Source organism: Chaetomium tenue (genome assembly GCF_020726465.1).
Source record: "Chaetomium tenue strain MPI-SDFR-AT-0079 chromosome Unknown F5144scaffold_6, whole genome shotgun sequence".
Lineage (NCBI taxonomy): Eukaryota > Fungi > Ascomycota > Sordariomycetes > Sordariales > Chaetomiaceae > Chaetomium > Chaetomium tenue.
In genome coordinates this window covers 2,929,809-2,945,707 of record NW_027117334.1, presented here as the reverse complement: position 1 = coordinate 2,945,707, position 15,899 = coordinate 2,929,809, and the positions used below count along the sequence as shown (strand labels likewise).

At 56.4% G+C, this 15,899-nt stretch overlaps 9 protein-coding genes across 9 annotated transcripts; 6 read left to right on the top strand and 3 right to left on the bottom strand.

Annotated features, from left to right (window-relative positions):
- The first annotated feature begins 54 nt into the window (after window positions 1-54).
- F5144DRAFT_539683 (uncharacterized protein) lies at window positions 55-2,543 on the top strand. Its single transcript, XM_066787128.1, has 3 exons — window positions 55-547; window positions 606-1,985; window positions 2,042-2,543. Exons 1-3 carry the CDS (start codon window positions 488-490, stop codon window positions 2,171-2,173), a joined length of 1,572 nt encoding a protein of 523 aa, XP_066640223.1. The 5' UTR covers window positions 55-487; the 3' UTR covers window positions 2,174-2,543.
- An 83-nt stretch (window positions 2,544-2,626) lies between these two features.
- F5144DRAFT_583405 (Redoxin-domain-containing protein) lies at window positions 2,627-3,689 on the top strand. Its single transcript, XM_066789555.1, has 3 exons — window positions 2,627-3,172; window positions 3,239-3,284; window positions 3,347-3,689. Exons 1-3 carry the CDS (start codon window positions 2,673-2,675, stop codon window positions 3,551-3,553), a joined length of 753 nt encoding a protein of 250 aa, XP_066640222.1. The 5' UTR covers window positions 2,627-2,672; the 3' UTR covers window positions 3,554-3,689.
- Window positions 3,570-4,495, top strand: F5144DRAFT_363193 (uncharacterized protein). Its single transcript, XM_066784411.1, has 2 exons — window positions 3,570-4,024; window positions 4,091-4,495. The coding sequence occupies exons 1-2, from the start codon at window positions 3,821-3,823 to the stop codon at window positions 4,244-4,246; spliced, it is 360 nt and encodes a 119-aa protein (XP_066640221.1). The 5' UTR covers window positions 3,570-3,820; the 3' UTR covers window positions 4,247-4,495.
- A 244-nt stretch (window positions 4,496-4,739) lies between these two features.
- Window positions 4,740-5,426, bottom strand: F5144DRAFT_595641 (DASH complex subunit Dam1-domain-containing protein; the record flags this gene model as incomplete). The annotated part of the gene is made up of 3 exons (XM_066790716.1): window positions 4,740-4,801; window positions 4,851-4,911; window positions 4,971-5,426. 3 exons carry the CDS (start codon window positions 5,424-5,426, stop codon window positions 4,740-4,742), a joined length of 579 nt encoding a protein of 192 aa, XP_066640220.1.
- A 1,211-nt stretch (window positions 5,427-6,637) lies between these two features.
- F5144DRAFT_595640 (CRAL-TRIO domain-containing protein) lies at window positions 6,638-8,226 on the top strand (the record flags this gene model as incomplete). The annotated part of the gene is made up of 4 exons (XM_066790715.1): window positions 6,638-7,408; window positions 7,461-7,502; window positions 7,554-7,653; window positions 7,721-8,226. The coding sequence occupies 4 exons, from the start codon at window positions 6,638-6,640 to the stop codon at window positions 8,224-8,226; spliced, it is 1,419 nt and encodes a 472-aa protein (XP_066640219.1).
- A 140-nt stretch (window positions 8,227-8,366) lies between these two features.
- F5144DRAFT_362915 (HIT-like domain-containing protein) lies at window positions 8,367-9,611 on the bottom strand. The gene is made up of 6 exons (XM_066784409.1): window positions 9,261-9,611; window positions 9,104-9,186; window positions 8,965-9,033; window positions 8,759-8,851; window positions 8,680-8,694; window positions 8,367-8,614 (listed from the first exon to the last, which is right to left on the bottom strand). Exons 1-6 carry the CDS (start codon window positions 9,304-9,306, stop codon window positions 8,507-8,509), a joined length of 414 nt encoding a protein of 137 aa, XP_066640218.1. The 5' UTR covers window positions 9,307-9,611; the 3' UTR covers window positions 8,367-8,506.
- Window positions 9,572-10,791, top strand: F5144DRAFT_363078 (uncharacterized protein). The gene is made up of 3 exons (XM_066784410.1): window positions 9,572-9,996; window positions 10,088-10,303; window positions 10,372-10,791. The coding sequence occupies exons 1-3, from the start codon at window positions 9,917-9,919 to the stop codon at window positions 10,679-10,681; spliced, it is 606 nt and encodes a 201-aa protein (XP_066640217.1). The 5' UTR covers window positions 9,572-9,916; the 3' UTR covers window positions 10,682-10,791.
- Window positions 10,792-10,946: 155 nt separating this feature from the next.
- Window positions 10,947-13,008, bottom strand: F5144DRAFT_595637 (SprT-like family-domain-containing protein; the record flags this gene model as incomplete). The annotated part of the gene is made up of 4 exons (XM_066790714.1): window positions 10,947-11,068; window positions 11,212-12,095; window positions 12,167-12,685; window positions 12,824-13,008. 4 exons carry the CDS (start codon window positions 13,006-13,008, stop codon window positions 10,947-10,949), a joined length of 1,710 nt encoding a protein of 569 aa, XP_066640216.1.
- A 1,525-nt stretch (window positions 13,009-14,533) lies between these two features.
- On the top strand, window positions 14,534-15,251 carry F5144DRAFT_583391 (uncharacterized protein). Its single transcript, XM_066789554.1, has one exon. The coding sequence runs from the start codon at window positions 14,645-14,647 to the stop codon at window positions 14,897-14,899; it is 255 nt and encodes an 84-aa protein (XP_066640215.1). The 5' UTR covers window positions 14,534-14,644; the 3' UTR covers window positions 14,900-15,251.
- Window positions 15,252-15,899: the final 648 nt, after the last annotated feature.

Below are 15,899 nucleotides of genomic sequence, written 5' to 3'. Positions count from 1 at the left end.
CTTGTCCTCCCAGCGCTCTCTACATTAGGTCCCCAAATCGTAAACACACTACGAATTACATACACGGATGCGACCTAGATTTGGGAAGCGGTTCTCGGTTGGCCGCTGGTTTCCGAACGCGGGCGGTTCCAGGTTCCCCCGCAAAGCGCGGAATGGGTCAATTCTCACCCGCTGCCGAGCACCCTTTCCGAGGGGCGGAGACATGCCGTGGGGAGGCCCCGGCCCCACGCTGAGCCAGGGACCACGGCACTGCCGTCGGCCATTCACGGGATAGGACCCCATCTCGGCCTCGCTGTAAGGGCGAGTTGAGGGAAGGTGTCATGGGGTGTAGTGCTGCGATGCCTTCTTCCTGAATTGAGCTTTTGTTTCCTTTTACTTCTCTTTCCTTATTTTGACATTTTGTGTTTGTCCCACAGCGAGCGCGGTTGTTGATTTGGTCGCCGTTGGATTGTCCTTGACCCCCCGCTACCCGAACCCTTAAGTCAAGATGCCGTCAACAGCCATGTGCATGAGGACGCTGCGTGCGTACGCCAAGTATGGCCAGAACGTGAGTTACTCCCAACTTTCATCTCTCCGTCGAACTTGCTAACGGCGACTCTCGACAGCATGCTGCGCTCTTCGCGCGGGCCTTCTCGGCCACGGCCCGCCGCCGCGACATCAACAAGGTCTACCCCTCTGCCGCCGAGGCGATCAAGGACATGAAGCCCAATTCGACTCTTCTCTGCGGCGGGTTTGGCCTGTGCGGCGTACCAGACACTCTAATTGACGAGGTGCTCAAGAAGCCCGAACTCAAGGGCATTACCGCCGTGTCGAACAATGCGGGCACCGACAACAGCGGCCTCGGCAAGCTGCTACGCACCAAGCAAATCAAGAAGATGATCGCCTCGTATATTGGCGAGAACAAGACCTTTGAGAGCATGTACCTGACGGGCGAGGTCGAGCTAGAGCTGACACCCCAGGGCACACTTGCCGAGCGGTGCGCGGCTGGTGGCAAGGGTATCCCCGCCTTCTACACGCCGGCCGCCTTTGGCACGGTCGTCCAGACCGGCGAGCTACCGCTGCGCAACAAGCCCGATGGCACTCCCGACCAGTTCTCGTACCCCAAGGACGTCAAGGTATTCAACGGCAAGAGCTACCTGCTGGAGCACTCCATCGCGGGCGACTACGCCTTTGTCAAGGCCTACAAGGCGGACCGGCTCGGCAACTGCCAGTTCCGCCTCGCCGCCAACAACTTCAACGGCGCCATGGGGCGCAACGCCAAGATGACCATTGTCGAGGCCGAGCACATCGTCGAGCCCGGCGAGATTCCGGTCGAGGCAGTCCACCTGCCCGGCATCTACGTCAAGCGCGTCATCCAGAGCACAGCCGAGAAGAACATCGAGAAGTACACGTGGAGCAAGGACCCCGCCGAGGCTGCTGAGGACCCCAAGGCCGCGGCGGCGCTGGGCACCGGCGACACCAAGGCCAAGCGCGAGCGCATCGTCAAGCGCGCGGCCAAGGAGTTCAAGAACGGCATGTACGCCAACCTGGGCATCGGCATGCCTATGCTCGCCCCCGGGTTCGTCGGCGAGGACGTCGAGGTGATGCTGCAGAGCGAGAACGGCATCCTGGGGCTCGGCCCATACCCGCTCAAGGGCCAGGAGGACGCGGACCTGATCAACGCCGGCAAGGAGACGGTCACGCTCAAGCCGGGCGCGTCCGTGTTCGGGTCCGAGGAGAGCTTCGGCATGATCCGCAGCGGCCGCATCAACCTGACCATCCTGGGCGCCATGCAGGTCAGCGCCGTCGGCGACCTGGCCAACTGGATGCTGCCGGGCAAGGTCAAGGGCTTCGGCGGCGCCATGGACCTGGTCAGCAACCCCAGCGCTACCAAGGTCGTGGTCACCATGGAGCACACCGATAAGAAGGGCAATCCCAAGATTGTCAAGCAGTGCGCTTTCCCGCTGACGGGCAAGACGTGCGTGTCGAGGATTATTACCGAGCTGGTGGGTTCTGTCATGCTTTTGATGTGTGTGATACGAAGTGCTGACTCGACGAACAGGGTGTCTTTGACGTCGACTTTGCCAAGGGCCTCACATTGATCGAAATTGCTGATGGCGTAACGGTGGAAGAGATCAAGTCCAAGACTGAGGCGCCATTCAAGGTTGCCGATGACTTGAAGCCCATGCTTTGAGGTGTTTGTTTGATAGGGTCAGGATGAAAATGGTGGGAGGGTGGTTGGTTTGGAACAGATCTGTATATATTGTAGATACCTTGGGTAAGTGGCTTAGCGTTGGGAATGTCACAACGGCGCGTCCGGTTATGGTTGAATGAATCGTTTTCTAAGTTGACTATTTGGGGGTTTTGTTGTTTTCATTGTCCGTAGACTCGTCACAGATTGCGAAGTTGCTAGAATGCCTGTTGTACATGCGAGCTCATGGAATAATGTTGCGGTTTTATGATATTGCCATATTGTCATGGGGTATCAAGCAACACTCCCAACGCTGCGTTTGGTTTGGCGAAAATGGAGTTAAAGGACTACCTCAACCGTCGAAGCTACAGACATAAAAGAGGCGTAATATATTCGACGGTCTGGTAAATGAGCGTCGTGTCAAGAAATACTACTTAGCTTCATGTGGTATGGGTGTAAGTGACCGACCCTAACCCTGAATTCCACCCACCCCGGCTAAGTGATGTCACATCATCAACCTGCCACCTCCAAAACGACAAAACAACTCTCAAACATCGCGCAACTTCCAATTGAGCCTCACCAACACCGACTTTGGACAAACCACCACCCATATCCCCCCTCACCCCAACCCCAACCCACAATGTTCCGCTCAACCCTCCGCCCCCTCGCCTCAATGGCATCCACAGCCTCGCGCCGCACCACCCCCCTCCTCACCACCTTCCGCCCCGCCGCCGCCGCCCAATCCCAATTCCACACCACCCCGCGCCTGCTCATCAAGCCGGGCGACCCGCTGCCCGACACCGACGCCCTCATGGAGAACAACCCGGGACAGCGCGTCAACCTGGCCGAGGAGGCGCAGCGCGTCAACAACATGCTGCTGATCGGCGTGCCCGCGGCGTTTTCCCCGGCCTGCTCGGCGACCCATGTGCCGGGGTATGTCAATCATCCGAGAGCGAAGGAGTTTGAGGTCGTGGGGGTGGTGTCGGTTAATGATGTTTTTGTGTGAGTTTTTTTGTCCCGTCTCTCTTTCTGGTGGTAGGGGGTTTGCTGATGGAGGGGTGATGGTAGCATGAAGGCGTGGGGTGAGACGTTGGATCCGGCTGGTGATCAGGGGGTAAGTTGACTCGTCCTTCCTATTTAACGGCTAAGTGAAGGAATGCTCATTGCGTTATCTAGATCCGTTTCTTTGCCGACCCGACCGGCCGGTTCACCAAGATGCTGGATATGGCGTTCGACGGATCGGCCATCTTCGGCGGGGACCGGTCCAAGCGGTACGCCATTGTCGTTGAGCAGGGCAAGGTCAAGTCGGTTGCCGTCGAGCCTGACAACACGGGCACCTCTGTGTCGCTGGCGGAGCATGTGCTGGGCGCTCCTACCCAGTAGGGGCGCCGCATCTGTATAGCGTACGGTGTTTGGGCGGAGGGAAAAGTGTAGCGTACTCGCACGTCAAATGTGTCTTATGCCTCGAGTCTAGCGTTTATTCGCACAAGCAAGCAAGCAAGCAAGCATCTTAAAGAGCTGCTCCGATTGTTACAATACTCGGGGACCCTAACCCGCAACTACTCGTCTGGAAACCCCACAAGTAGGCGTGTCTTTAGGTTAGACCAGCCGCCAACCTCAAGCCGATCTCTCACTTTCACATCGCCAACCATGTCGGCCCGCGCCATTTGGTACGTGGCCGCGACCAAGAAATCGGCCAAAAACACCCTTTACATGCATTGCAACGTCAAGCCAGGGGCGAGCAAAAACCGTGAAGGTGTCATCTCGGTGGACGACGAGGCCGTCCAGATTTGTGTTGCCGCGCAGGCACGCGAAGGGGAGGCTAACAAGGCCGTAGTTAAAGTTTTGAGTGAAGTGCGTATTTGTTCTCAATTCCATCCACTTCTCTTTACCTCTACCTAATCCTCGTATCTTCGTCAGGTCCTGGATCTTCCCAAGTCCGACCTGCAGATCACCCAGGGACTGAAGTCGCGAAACAAGACTGTCGCCGTCGTTGGGTCCTGGGTCAACGGGGGCGAGGAGGAGTGTCTGAAGCGAGCGAGGGAGTATCTGGACCAAGCTATAGAGGGCTCCTGACTTAGGGTTCCCGGCCCTGGCTCGGCTTTTTGAAGATAGGCTGCTTTTTACACCTCAAGGGCAAGGTTGGCCAGAAGACGGGGTTGGCGCTAGTAGACCCGGCTGGTGACGGCATGATTGAGGCTGCTTTGGTATTGCAGCCTGCGATTTGTTGATAACAATGCCGTTGTCGCATAGATAGCCGTTAAGCCGTAGCTAAAACGTGTCAGGAAACGCGTCGCACAGCCCGAGCTCATCTAATCCCACGACCCCTTGGTCTCGCAAGCCCACTGCCGCGCGTTCCTCGGGCGCCTCCTCGTCCACCTCTTGCCGCTCCCCTTGTGGATGCTGTGCCTCTACTGGACATAGCCGGGGCTGGAACTCGGGATTGGCGGTTTGCGCCTGGGGTCTGGTATTTGTGGGTTGTCCGTGTGGATGGAGGATTCTCGACAAACGAGGTGTCCGTTGTCCTGAGCTTTGTCAGCCCTATACGCTCAGCAATCTCCCAAACTGCTTACATGAATGTCGCCTCGGTGTCGATATCGCCAGCGCTCCGTTCAGGAACCCTCATTGCGTCTAAGCAATTGTCAGTGCCAACCAGAGATTGGCTCGGGACGGCACTTACTATGCTGTTGCTCCTGCTCCTCCTTCAACTTCATCCGTTTAAACGACTCCGTCATTGGACCCTACAATCATGACACCCAGTCAGTAACCGGCCCGTTTCTCCTGTTTATCAAGACCGTACCTCTGGAAAATCAACACAAAAGGCATTCATGTTTAAGCCGTACAGAAAGCTTGCAAAGCTCTCGCTGAACCGCGACAAGCTCTCATGCATGAGCTGGAAGTGCATCATATTGGCCTCAAGGTCGGCGACGGCGTCTGACAGCTCGGCAAAGGCCGGCTCGAAGGTGTTGAGCGGGAAGGAGGCGGCATCGCCTTGCACGCTGTTGAGGGCCGAGTCGCGGAACGAGGAGCGGGACGAGGGCCGCAGGGGTGTCGTTGGGCGGGAGCGCGAGGTTGACCGCGTGCGGCGGTGAGATGTGTCGTCGTGTGACATCCTTAGGGGTTGGTAACTGTATCGGTGTAGCCTTGGTAACAGTGCCGAGTGGTGATTATTGACTTGGTGTTTTCGACCGTGTTTGTTTAGTTTCCCGAATTCCAGGATTGGCACCCCCACCACGTCAGTGCTGTCAGGGACCATTGGGGATCAGTCTTGGCAATTGTCCCGCATTTCAACTGATTTACCCCACCTTCCCAATGCCAACATTGCCAAGCCGCGCTGCCACCGTAACAGTGGGGTCGGTCACCTTGGCCCGACTAGCCGACCGTCTTGGACCTTGTCTTCATGCAGTTCTGGCTCACGGAGCAGCCGGAACAGAGAAGTAATGCTTTTTGGACAGGGAAATCTCATCAAATGCCCACTCGGGTGACCCAGACAACCCGAAGTCCGGGTTTCTCTTGGCAAGGGACGTAGCCGTTCGCGCTGTTCGTGCCGTTCCTGCAGATTCTTCGTTTCGTGCCATCGGATAGCTCAATTCCTGGAGTTCCCCGTCAGCGGGCCGATTCGTGTAAACGCTGGAACTTTTGGTGACTGGAATTCCGCCCGCCCGTCTCGCCCGCCTCGCCGTCACATCCCGTTTCTTCCTTCCGGCGGCCTCCAAAGTTATCTTAACCCCGGCCCCCAAAACGGAGTGGAGTGACCGTGTCATCCGAAAACCAAGGAACTTCTCTCGGGGCCCGGTGTCGTTTCCCCGTATCGACGCCGACTTACTGTGTATGTGAAACAACTCTCTTGCCCGGACGGTTCTTGCCTCCATTGCCTTTGCGTGATTCATCCATGTTTCTCTTTTAATGCGTTCTCCAAACTGACACGGCACACCCGGGATAGCCTGACCTGTTGCTGCAGCACTGCACGAGTACAACCAACAATTGCATTGTACCTGTTGGATTTCCTGCGCACCCGCACTTTCTCCGTTTTCAGGAGATTTGCGGTGATATTCTCTTATGCGTGCGCCACTGCGGCTCTCACCTCATCCCGCCTATTCACTCCTTTCGGCTTCCCCATTCACCAAGGGTTCTGGATATAGTCGTGCTCTATCGCGTGGCATTCCACTTCTTCCATCCTCCCGGGTCTATTGTTCTATTCCTCTAGTCCCTCTAACCCGAAACTTCTCATCGGGCAGTAGATCACGTGCGCAACACCACCAAGGACGCCTCACAACAAGTGATACACTAGACGGAGTTATTCACCCTACTGAAACGCGGCCTACATACGGCAGACATTTGACGGCCTCCTCATCCGGACTAATCCTTGTCCTCGCCGCCGCGGTAGCATTATCAGCCTACTATACCCTATCCCCAGGAAAGGTCGTGTCAGAGGATACCGAGGACTTGTCCCAACCCGCGGACGATATGACGGCAGATATAGCTCCGGGCCGTCCCGAAACCCTTACCCCTGAGCAGGAGGAGAAGCTCAGGCGGTTATGGCAGCTCGTCTTCCAGGTGTGCGCGGTGGGTCAGGAGAACGGCACAGCTGCCGCAACTGCCGCCAACGACAAGGCCCAGGAGGAGGATGGCAAGAAGGAGAAGAAGAGCCGGATACCGTTCTTCTCCCGGAAGGGAAAGAAGGAGGCAGAGGCTGAGGCCATATCAGGGGCACCAGCGAATGCGCCCGTCGTGCTCAACCTCGGGAAGGATGGGGAAGCCGACAAGTACGGCCAAACAAAAGTCTTCTACGATACCCTTGCTAGCCAGTCGCCCCAGTCGATACGGGACACTATCTGGAAGATGGTGAAGCACGACCATCCGGATGCGCTTCTACTGCGCTTCCTCCGGGCGCGCAAATGGGACGTCGAGCGGGCACTTATCATGCTGGTCTCCACCATGAACTGGCGGGCGCAGGAGATGGATGTCGAGGAACTGATGCGGAAAGGCGAGGCTTCCGCGGTGGCCGCCGAGACGAGCAGCGATGCGGCCGAGAAGAAGTTCGGGAACGACTTCATGGCTCAGATCAGGAAGGGCATCAGCTATGTGCATGGGCATGACAAGCAGGGGAGACCGCTCTGCTTCGTTAATGTCAGGCTACACAAGCAGGGCGAGCAGGCGGAAGAGGCTCTGGAGAAGTACACCGTGTACCTCATTGAGACATGCCGCATGGTGCTGCAGCATCCGGTTGACACTGCCGTGAGTGTAACCATACATGGCTGAAACTGTTACATCAAGCTGACCGGAACAGACGATTGTGTTTGACATGACCAACTTCTCCATGGCAAACATGGTAAGTTCCAACCTCGGAATCCTCGCTTCTAATTAATGCTGACCGAAATAGGATTACACGCCTGTCAAATTCATGATCAAGTGCTTCGAAGCCAACTACCCAGAGTGTCTCGGCACGGTGCTCGTCCACAAAGCCCCCTGGATCTTCCAAGGTAAGAAACTCGGCCCCCCCCCACCCCCTCTCCATCCCCGCCAACTCACACTAACCCCCCCACCCAGGCATCTGGAAAGTAATCCGCGGCTGGCTGGACCCCGTCGTGGCCAACAAAGTGCACTTCACCAACAACGCCAAAGAAATGGAAGAGTTCATCCCTCTCAAGCACATCCCCAAGGACCTGGAGGGCGAAGAGGACTGGACGTACGAGTACGTGGAGCCGGCCGAGGGCGAGAACGCCAAGCTGGCCGACACGGAGACGCGGGATCGCCTGCTGGTTGCGCGCGAGGCCCTGGTCAAGGAGTACGAGGCCGCCACGCTCGAGTGGATCGCCAGTGCTGCCGACAAGGATAAGGCTGCGGAGATCAAGACCCGCCGTAACGCTCTTGCTGCTAAGCTTCGCGAGGACTACTGGAATGTTGACCCCTATGTGCGTGCCCGGTCGTATTATGACCGGATTGGCGTGCTCCTGCCGGGCGGGAAGCTGGATTGGTACCCGGAGCCGAAGGCGGCTGCTCCTGCGGCGGCTCCGGCGCCTGTGGTTGAGACGACGGAGGATGACCTTGATTAGAGGGGAGGACTGAGGGTTGCATTATGTATATACTGATGGTGTTAATCAGTACAGTTGGACTCCGCGGCAGGCAGATGTGTCTTATTATTGACGTGGACGTGAAGTATCATATCTGCGTTTGCGCCTCACCAAGAGGGGCACAAAAACTCACGCACTTGCCGGGAAGGGGAACCATCTACAGGCTGGGTCGGTCCAGTTTATCTCGAAGAGCAGTGCCGGGGCCTAAAAGGCCATACATACACTTCCAACCCCAATGCCACCTGCCTCCTACTCTCCCCATTTACATCTGGGCCTTGATAGCCTCAAACGTCGCCTTGAGCTTCTCCATATCGGTCGCCGCCTGAGGCCAGCCAATCACGAGGCCTTCGTTCGGGTTCGGCTTAGGGATCTAGAGCTTTGTCAGTCCCAAATCCTCCTATCACACCGGGCAACAACCTCTGGTGCTTAACATACCATATGGAAATGCACCTGTTGTTCCACAACCGTCAGTATCCGTCAAACCACAGTAGGCATCCGCCGGCCCGAAACTCACATGCTCAACCACCTGGTGCGCCCCGCTCCCGTTGTTCTGCAGGATGTTGTACTCGAGCGCGCCCGTCGCCGCGACGAGCTTCTTGGCGATGGGCTGTTTTCGTGGAACGAGGGAGAGGTTCATCGTCAGTCTCTTGAGCCTTGTAAAACATAACACACAATGCCCAACACAGCACAGCCACTACGCGTGGGTTATGGTGGGCGTACCAGGATGTCGCTCAGGTGCTCATCGGGGATGTCGGTCAGCTTTTCGCCGTGGAACTTGGGGATGACGAGCTAGAAGTGTGGTGGTCCATGTGAGCATCGGTCTCTGAACGATCAGCGGCGGCGAGGGTGTGCAACGTACGGCGTGGCCTCGGCTGAGCGGGTTGATGTCGAGGAAGGCGAGCGTCTTTTCCGTCTCGGCAAGCTTGAAGCAGGGGATCTCGCCTGGTTGTCGGGACGGTGTTAGCCGGAGCTCGGAGCTCATGCGGAGCTCTGGGAGCTGGGATTGATCGACTTGCCCTTGATGATCTTGCAGAAGATGCAGGAGGCCATTTTGCTCGCCATTGGTTTGGATCTTAGAAGTGCCTGGCAGTTTGCAAAAGAGATTCAATTCGAGAGGGGTCTAGTTTTAAGCTGACGTTACTAAATGCTCTCCGATCGGTTGACACTCCCATCCGTCCGATACCCTGCAGCGGTGCATGCAGTTCAGGCGAGACGAGACCACAGGCCGTGAGTTAGAGCGGGGTAACAACGCCCTCAATGGCATCTATCTCCCCTGGAATCGAAGGCAACAAGCTCCTTTGGGGATCTCCTTAAAGCTAGTTTAGCGACGCCAATACGGAACGAAGATTAACGGCTCATTCTCTCTGGGAATTTATTCCTTTCCGAGTTCTCGTTATGGCCAAATTAATGGGCATGGAGGCATCAAGTTCTGTTTGAAAGCCACGATTTGCGGCGCGGCCATGCAACCGGGCGTGATACCCCGCCAATAGCCCTCCACGCGACCCCGCCATCACCTGCGCCGCGCTTGATGTCACAGCCTTGGTCAAGTCGCAAAACCAACTTGCGCTCAAGAAAGCTGCGCCTTCTCCCCACTTGAATATCTACGTCGCCTACTCCTGAGCACCTCTGAGATTCACTACGTACCCGAACAACCCCCTTCCCGAACCACATCATGTCTCGCGGCTTTAAAAGGACGCCCCTTTTTGGCGGGGCGCTTGAATGCGATCTTCCCGAGAAGTTTGCCGATGTTAGGTATGGTCCTCGTTGCGCCAGGCCATGCTCTGAGAACGCTTTTGCCCTGCGTATGACTTCTGGACTCCCTCGGTTACTGACCCCTCTCCAGCCAAATCCGCCAAGTTCCCGACAACCAAGAAGTCTACATCGATCAAAACGGGTTCACCTCCATCATCTTCGACATTACCCAGCGCGTCGACGCCCGTGGCGAGGGCCTGGAGCGAGACGGCCGCGCCCTGACAATCCACCTCGAGGACCTGGTTGGCGACGACACCGACTCCGTCAAGGTCTGGAATACGACTGAGACGCAGTTCTCTCACCTCGAGTGCGCCATCCCCTCCACACACCCTTCCCCACGCCAAATATTACCCCTACTAACAAGCAACCCAACAGCGACGGCACACCAGCCTACACCCTCATCGCCACGCAGACGCCGCAGGCACCATCCGACCCCGAGGACGCCCGGCGGGGGTCGGCGCCGGACTTTACGGCGCTGATCCTCACGCTACTGCGGTTCGAGAAGGAGAAGGCCGACGTCCTGATCACCATCAACGTGCCCCACATCAAGGGCGAGTACGACGAGGAGGAGGTCGACCTGGCGCTGGGCAAGCAGGGCGAGCTGATTGGGGATGCGGTCGAGTACGCGGCTCGGATCTGGGAGACGTTCAAGGTCAAGAGCTGGCGGTTGTTTGATGAGATGTAGGGGCGGAGAGCATTTTTGGGTGATTTGAGGGCAGTGGGTCTCGCAACGCAAGCATGTTGGATTGTTGATCATGATGTTTTGGTTGGGTAGGCAAGGCAGGTTGGTTAGGGCCGGGGTTAGACGGAGAGCGAACGGCTCTCGATGAGCTCATGACCATGAATGAACGGCAAAGTCGATACTACACACTAACGCCGGGTATAACTATGCCTTCCTCGTGCGCTATACAGCAAGCTCCTCAACGCCGCCCTCCACTTCTTTCACCCGCTCATCCGGCGTCGGCGTCGCCGCAGCCGCCGCCTCGGCTTTCTTGGCCGTCCACCGGCTCGCCACGATCCTCATAATCTCCTTCTGCGGACTCTCCGGATTCTCCTCCTTCACCACCCGCATCTGCTCCTTCATAAAAGCCTGATACCCACTCACCACCTTGGGCTTCTTCCCCACCCCATCACCATCACCACCACCACCGCCCCCATCATCCACCCCCTTCCTCCCCCTCGGCACAGGCTTCGTCTGGCGCAACTGGCTCTTACAAACCCCACACCGATGCCTCGCCGGATCAATACTGCGCGAGTGGCGCTTAAACTCGGTCGCACACTCCACACACGCCCACACGTACTTGAAGTCGATGTCGTACGAGTGCTTGGTGGTGACACACACCCCGCGCCCGGCAAAGGCGCGCGACGTCTGCGCCGCCCAGGCCTTGAACTCGCGCCCGTGCGGGTTGGTGGTCACGCCGCTGACCATGAAGTTGGCCAGGTGGCAGAACTCGTGCGCGAGCACGTTGATGAGGCGGGGTTCGGAGTCGATGACTTTTTCGGCGAGTTCGATGGAGGCGTGGTGTTTGTGGGTTGTTGTTGTGGTGGTGGTGGTGGTGGTGGTGCCGTCGGGTTGTTGTTGTTGTCGGCTGCGGATGGTCTCGCGCTTCCAGTTGGCGCGCCCGGCGGTGGTGTTGAGCTTGTTCGTCCAGATCAGCTTGATGCCGCCTGTGGATGCGGCTAGTTGGGACAGTTTGCCGTCGGTGATGGTTTGGTCGAGTTCTTGGAGGAAGCTTTCGGCGAGCGCGTGCTTGGTCTTTTCGAATGCCTTCTTGATTTCGCGCTCCGATGGTTCCTTGGCGCCTGCGCTCTTCTTGGGTTTCTTCTCCGGGCTGGCCTTGGTCGGGCTGTTCTGCCGTGCGGTGACGGCGTCTGGGAACAGTTGTTTTCGAGGTGAATGCTCGTCGTTCCAGTCGTCGACGAACTCCTGGCTCCAGAACATGTCGGAATTTGGACGGTGAGGCGTGATGGGAATACGAGGTAGCTTTTTGGGCGACGTGAGACCGGGTCGAGATTTTGGTGGTGTTGAGGGAGGCGTGGCTTCGTGATCGCTTGAACACGAGGTGTTAATGTTTTGGGATTTCTTTTCGATCTCGGCACTGTGATGGATTAGTTGCCTGGACCTCGATTTGCACCTTAGATTGAGCTTGAATCAGGTAAAGGCACCTACAGTCGAAGCTTGGACATGGAATCTGCGAGCTCCTTGGCCGCCTTTTGAGTTTTCGTTTCGCCCTTTTGTGCCCTCTCCGGTTTCGATGCGGCATCGTGGCGACGCCTGGAAGGCCTTCCATCTGATCCAGGCCGATTACTATTCTCCTCTTCTTTCGGCGGGGCACAATAGTCGCTTATTGTGTCCTCGTTGGTACGCCCGGGTCGTTTCTTGTCCGCCATTCGAAGCATCGGCTTTGCTCGCAACCTTGTTGGCGGGGGATTTTCTTCAGAGTTTTCATCCTCATCAACACCCTCGCTGCCGCTGTATTCTGAACCCTCGCTGCCGCTGTATTCTGAACCCTCTGAGCCCTCTAACCCCTCCGAGCCTTCTGAGCCTTCTGAGCCTTCTGAGTTGCAAGACTGAAAGGTGCCATCAAACATGGACACATCCTCAATGATGGTAACCTCCTCTTGCGCCGATACATATTCCTCGTCTTGAAGTGGGGATGAGGCGAGGGCGGCCGCAGGTTTCGATTTCCTAGTCCTCAGCTCGACCCTCGTCCGCCGTGGTTCTATGCTCTCCCTTTCTCGCCCCAAATTCCTGCTTTCTCCGTCATCTTCGGCGTTGTCCAGCGTCCATGCTCGCAGCAGCAAATTGTCCGTCAAGGGTCCTAACTTCCGTCGCCTCACAGTCGAGGCTGGCTTTGTTGCGTCTTCCACCTTCAAAGGCCCGTTCCGATTTTGCCGTGATTTTGGTGCATCTTTCAATGACCCTGGTTTCTTCCCGTTAACGAGGCCGTCAATGTCGGGAAATTCGTCGTCGTCGCTCCAGATCGTCGTGGACTTTGCCAACCGAGCCATTGCCGTAAATTAGGATCTCGGTCCGTTCACTGACCGAAATTGATGAAGACAGAGGCCTACGGATTGACTCATTCCTTCGGTTTGCGTCCAGAATGCAATAATTTGCAGGTTGTGGGAGGTTGTGCATTGTCGGGCATCCATGCAATATTGTTGCTAGGGGCAACGACGGGAGTTTTACATATTTCTGACTCAGGCAACTAACTGCACAAACTTGCACAGCACCTCAGTTTTTAGCGTTGTGTGCACAGAACCCACTCGTCAAATTGGACGGGGTTGCTGTCCTTCTTGTAGCTATAGTTTCCACATTCCGAGAGTTAGGTATGGAGGTGGGATTCGCTACCTTGGTTGTCTCGCGGCGAAGCCATTGAAGGTCCATTCTCCCTCTGCCTCCCTCGGGCCCGTCTCGGGGCCTTTGACCGTTCTTCATACCACTACCGCTCGAGGTGGATTCAAAGAGGCATGTTCCGGAAATTCCGAACCAAAACGCAGAGGACTCTGCACATATTCGCGCCAACCGTGCGCAGTTGGGCCATTCGCTACCGTTACGGCTTCGATTGCCACAGCTACCGGTCTAATCAATTACAACAGTCAAGTTGCATCCACCCAAGAGAGCGGTTGGGTCTCTTCGAGGCTTTCAGGTATTCGTGCGTGTTCCCGGCAACGCGCGGGAACGAGAGGGTGCAAAGATGCTAACTACAAGCCGTCGCCAATCCATTTGGACTTAGTTCGTACCTAGCCGCCAACGAGACGCTGGTTTCTGACCTCCCTCGGTCTTACTTGCAGCACGGTAGGATCAACTTTGCCCACGAAGGTACTCTGGTGCCACAGCTGTGCCAGCTCCTACATGTAACTACTTGCTTCGCATGGACCCAAATTAGTCCCATGCATGGCCAGCAAAGCATTTCTAACCTTCCGACGCAGGTACCACTCCAACCTCCACCGATAAAGTGTCAACTGCCGTTGGTTGGCTTATGGGAGGCCCAATCCACTCTCTGCTTGCTCGATCACCAACTGTTTCCCGCCTAAATTACAGGTAACGTAACTACCTACACGTGGATAACTTAACTGTCGAACAAAAGCAACGGAATTGGCTGCACGGCAGAACGAAACATCACCGGCTTGATTGACCTCGAGCCAACCTGCCAAGATCATGGTATTGGTTGAGTTTGTTTCTAGCTTGGTTCGAGAGCAGGGCAAGATAGATTGGAAACATCGTCATCGATCTTGCGCCGGTTGGAGGCGACTCTTGAGAATGCGACTCTCAACGGCTGGGAACCGCAGACCCGAAATGCAGGTGCGGAATTCCCTGAACCCTCTTGCACGGAAATAGATTGCGGGCCAATCTCCGGTGCTTTTGTAAGAGGGCGGCACGTTCCAATGGATGAAGGCGCGGATGCTCCATGTATGGCGCACTGTGTTCGGAAGAGTCGGGTTCTGGGGCGACTACCTTCACTGAGGCAACCCGGAGAGCCGGCCAACTCTCTCCTTGTAGAGCATCAACTGCACGATGAATTTCGCGTGGCTGCTGTGCGTTTCCGAACCGCTAAATAGCTCGTGTTCACTCTCTTGAGCACACATTTATTGTGTCCCTCGTGGCAGTGCAACCTAGGATACTCGTGTCCGGCTCGCCGACAGAATGTCGAGCCAAGATCTAAAGATTCTTATTGGGGGCGCAAAAGATATCCGTACAAAAGTACTGTCCATGTCTTTCAGCGCTTCGCGACCGTTGTCCCTCGCCTTGTGTACCGTCGCGACACTGGTTCATCTTTTATTGCAGCGATACGGAGGACTCTTTGATAACGAAACTCTGGCTCATCTGGTCGGTATCGCGGTCATTTTCCTGGTTCTCGACTTGACCTGTCGTCATCGGACTTTTCCAACCAAGCTTTGAGAAAGCCGCCATGCGAGCCACGAACCAGCCGTGGACAAGGGGTACCTGGTCGAAACTTCGGCAGCGCGTGGATTCAGGGGAACAGGGGCAGAGGGAGTGGCGGAGCAGCAAATCTGATGCACCATAATTTCGGCTTGACACTCCGTGACAGACCGCCAGCGCTGCTCGATTCCTGGTGCAGAAGATTTCCTGAACTACGATTGGGTCTGCCGTGATTATGTAAAAAGCGTGGTTCGATTGGGTCTGAACTGATCGGAAGTCCCGAGGAGTAGTTAGTGTTGCAGCTTGCGCGTATCCCGGCCGGCCTTGCAGTCCCTGGCAGCGACCAAGCACAGCCAAGATCCAATGCCTGGCCGACATTCGCTTCGATGCATCGGAGGCCCAACTCGGCTTGGAAAATCTACACGGTAGCGCGGTGGCAAGATTTGCACTAGACGCAGCAATGAGTCCCTGGGCGGAACTTGCTGCTTTTGATGGCACTGTGGGTGGCTAGTGAGTCCTGGTAATGACGACTTAATTGCTTCCGTGGGCCGATGACTTAAGGACGAGGTGATGGAATATCAGGTTGGGGGAGATACCTATTAACATGAGTGAAGCCCGGGAGAAGTAAGTTTCTTTGTGCACAATATCAGAGAATGCATGAAAATGCAAGTTGACTTTCGAGAATTCCTGCCGCGTACAGTGTGGCTGGGAACAGATCAACACTGTCTCCTCACCGGCCAGCCCCCTTCCCCTTTTCAGCACCCTTGCTGAGACCATCGTCCCCCTGCCTCTGGCAAGCCGCCCCGTCCTGGCTGGGCCTGCCTGTTTCCGTCAGGACGAAACGCACCCAATCCTTGAATGCCTCCTTTTTCCTTTCCCTGTTCCTGCCCCCTCGACCTGCGCCAGTCTTTTTTTTCCTTCCCTTTTGACGCTCGCTCGCTCAAACCTCCCTTCCCATCTCTCGTTTTGGGCCCATCTCTAAAGGGAGTTCTTTTGGCTGTGCATCGGCGCCAGTTCC

What these genes read in the sequence shown, in the direction of transcription:
- F5144DRAFT_583391 (XM_066789554.1), top strand. Translation starts at nt 14,645, where the DNA reads ATGTCGAGCCAAGATCTAAAGATTCTTATTGGGGGCGCAAAAGATATC.
- F5144DRAFT_539683 (XM_066787128.1), top strand. Translation starts at nt 488, where the DNA reads ATGCCGTCAACAGCCATGTGCATGAGGACGCTGCGTGCGTACGCCAAG. An exon ending in ACGCCAAGTATGGCCAGAAC is followed by an intron (nt 548 to 605) that starts GTGAGTTACTCC and finishes GACTCTCGACAG; the next exon opens with CATGCTGCGCTCTTCGCGCG. An exon ending in CGAGGATTATTACCGAGCTG is followed by an intron (nt 1,986 to 2,041) that starts GTGGGTTCTGTC and finishes CTCGACGAACAG; the next exon opens with GGTGTCTTTGACGTCGACTT.
- F5144DRAFT_363078 (XM_066784410.1), top strand. Translation starts at nt 9,917, where the DNA reads ATGTCTCGCGGCTTTAAAAGGACGCCCCTTTTTGGCGGGGCGCTTGAA. An exon ending in GAGAAGTTTGCCGATGTTAG is followed by an intron (nt 9,997 to 10,087) that starts GTATGGTCCTCG and finishes ACCCCTCTCCAG; the next exon opens with CCAAATCCGCCAAGTTCCCG. An exon ending in ACGCAGTTCTCTCACCTCGA is followed by an intron (nt 10,304 to 10,371) that starts GTGCGCCATCCC and finishes GCAACCCAACAG; the next exon opens with CGACGGCACACCAGCCTACA.
- F5144DRAFT_363193 (XM_066784411.1), top strand. Translation starts at nt 3,821, where the DNA reads ATGTCGGCCCGCGCCATTTGGTACGTGGCCGCGACCAAGAAATCGGCC. An exon ending in TAGTTAAAGTTTTGAGTGAA is followed by an intron (nt 4,025 to 4,090) that starts GTGCGTATTTGT and finishes TATCTTCGTCAG; the next exon opens with GTCCTGGATCTTCCCAAGTC.
- F5144DRAFT_362915 (XM_066784409.1), bottom strand. Translation starts at nt 9,306, where the DNA reads ATGGCGAGCAAAATGGCCTCCTGCATCTTCTGCAAGATCATCAAGG. An exon ending in CGCTCAGCCGAGGCCACGCC is followed by an intron (nt 9,034 to 9,103) that starts GTACGTTGCACA and finishes CCACACTTCTAG; the next exon opens with CTCGTCATCCCCAAGTTCCA. An exon ending in AGCACCTGAGCGACATCCTG is followed by an intron (nt 8,852 to 8,964) that starts GTACGCCCACCA and finishes CCACGAAAACAG; the next exon opens with CCCATCGCCAAGAAGCTCGT.
- F5144DRAFT_583405 (XM_066789555.1), top strand. Translation starts at nt 2,673, where the DNA reads ATGTCACATCATCAACCTGCCACCTCCAAAACGACAAAACAACTCTCA. An exon ending in TCGGTTAATGATGTTTTTGT is followed by an intron (nt 3,173 to 3,238) that starts GTGAGTTTTTTT and finishes GGGTGATGGTAG; the next exon opens with CATGAAGGCGTGGGGTGAGA. An exon ending in ATCCGGCTGGTGATCAGGGG is followed by an intron (nt 3,285 to 3,346) that starts GTAAGTTGACTC and finishes TGCGTTATCTAG; the next exon opens with ATCCGTTTCTTTGCCGACCC.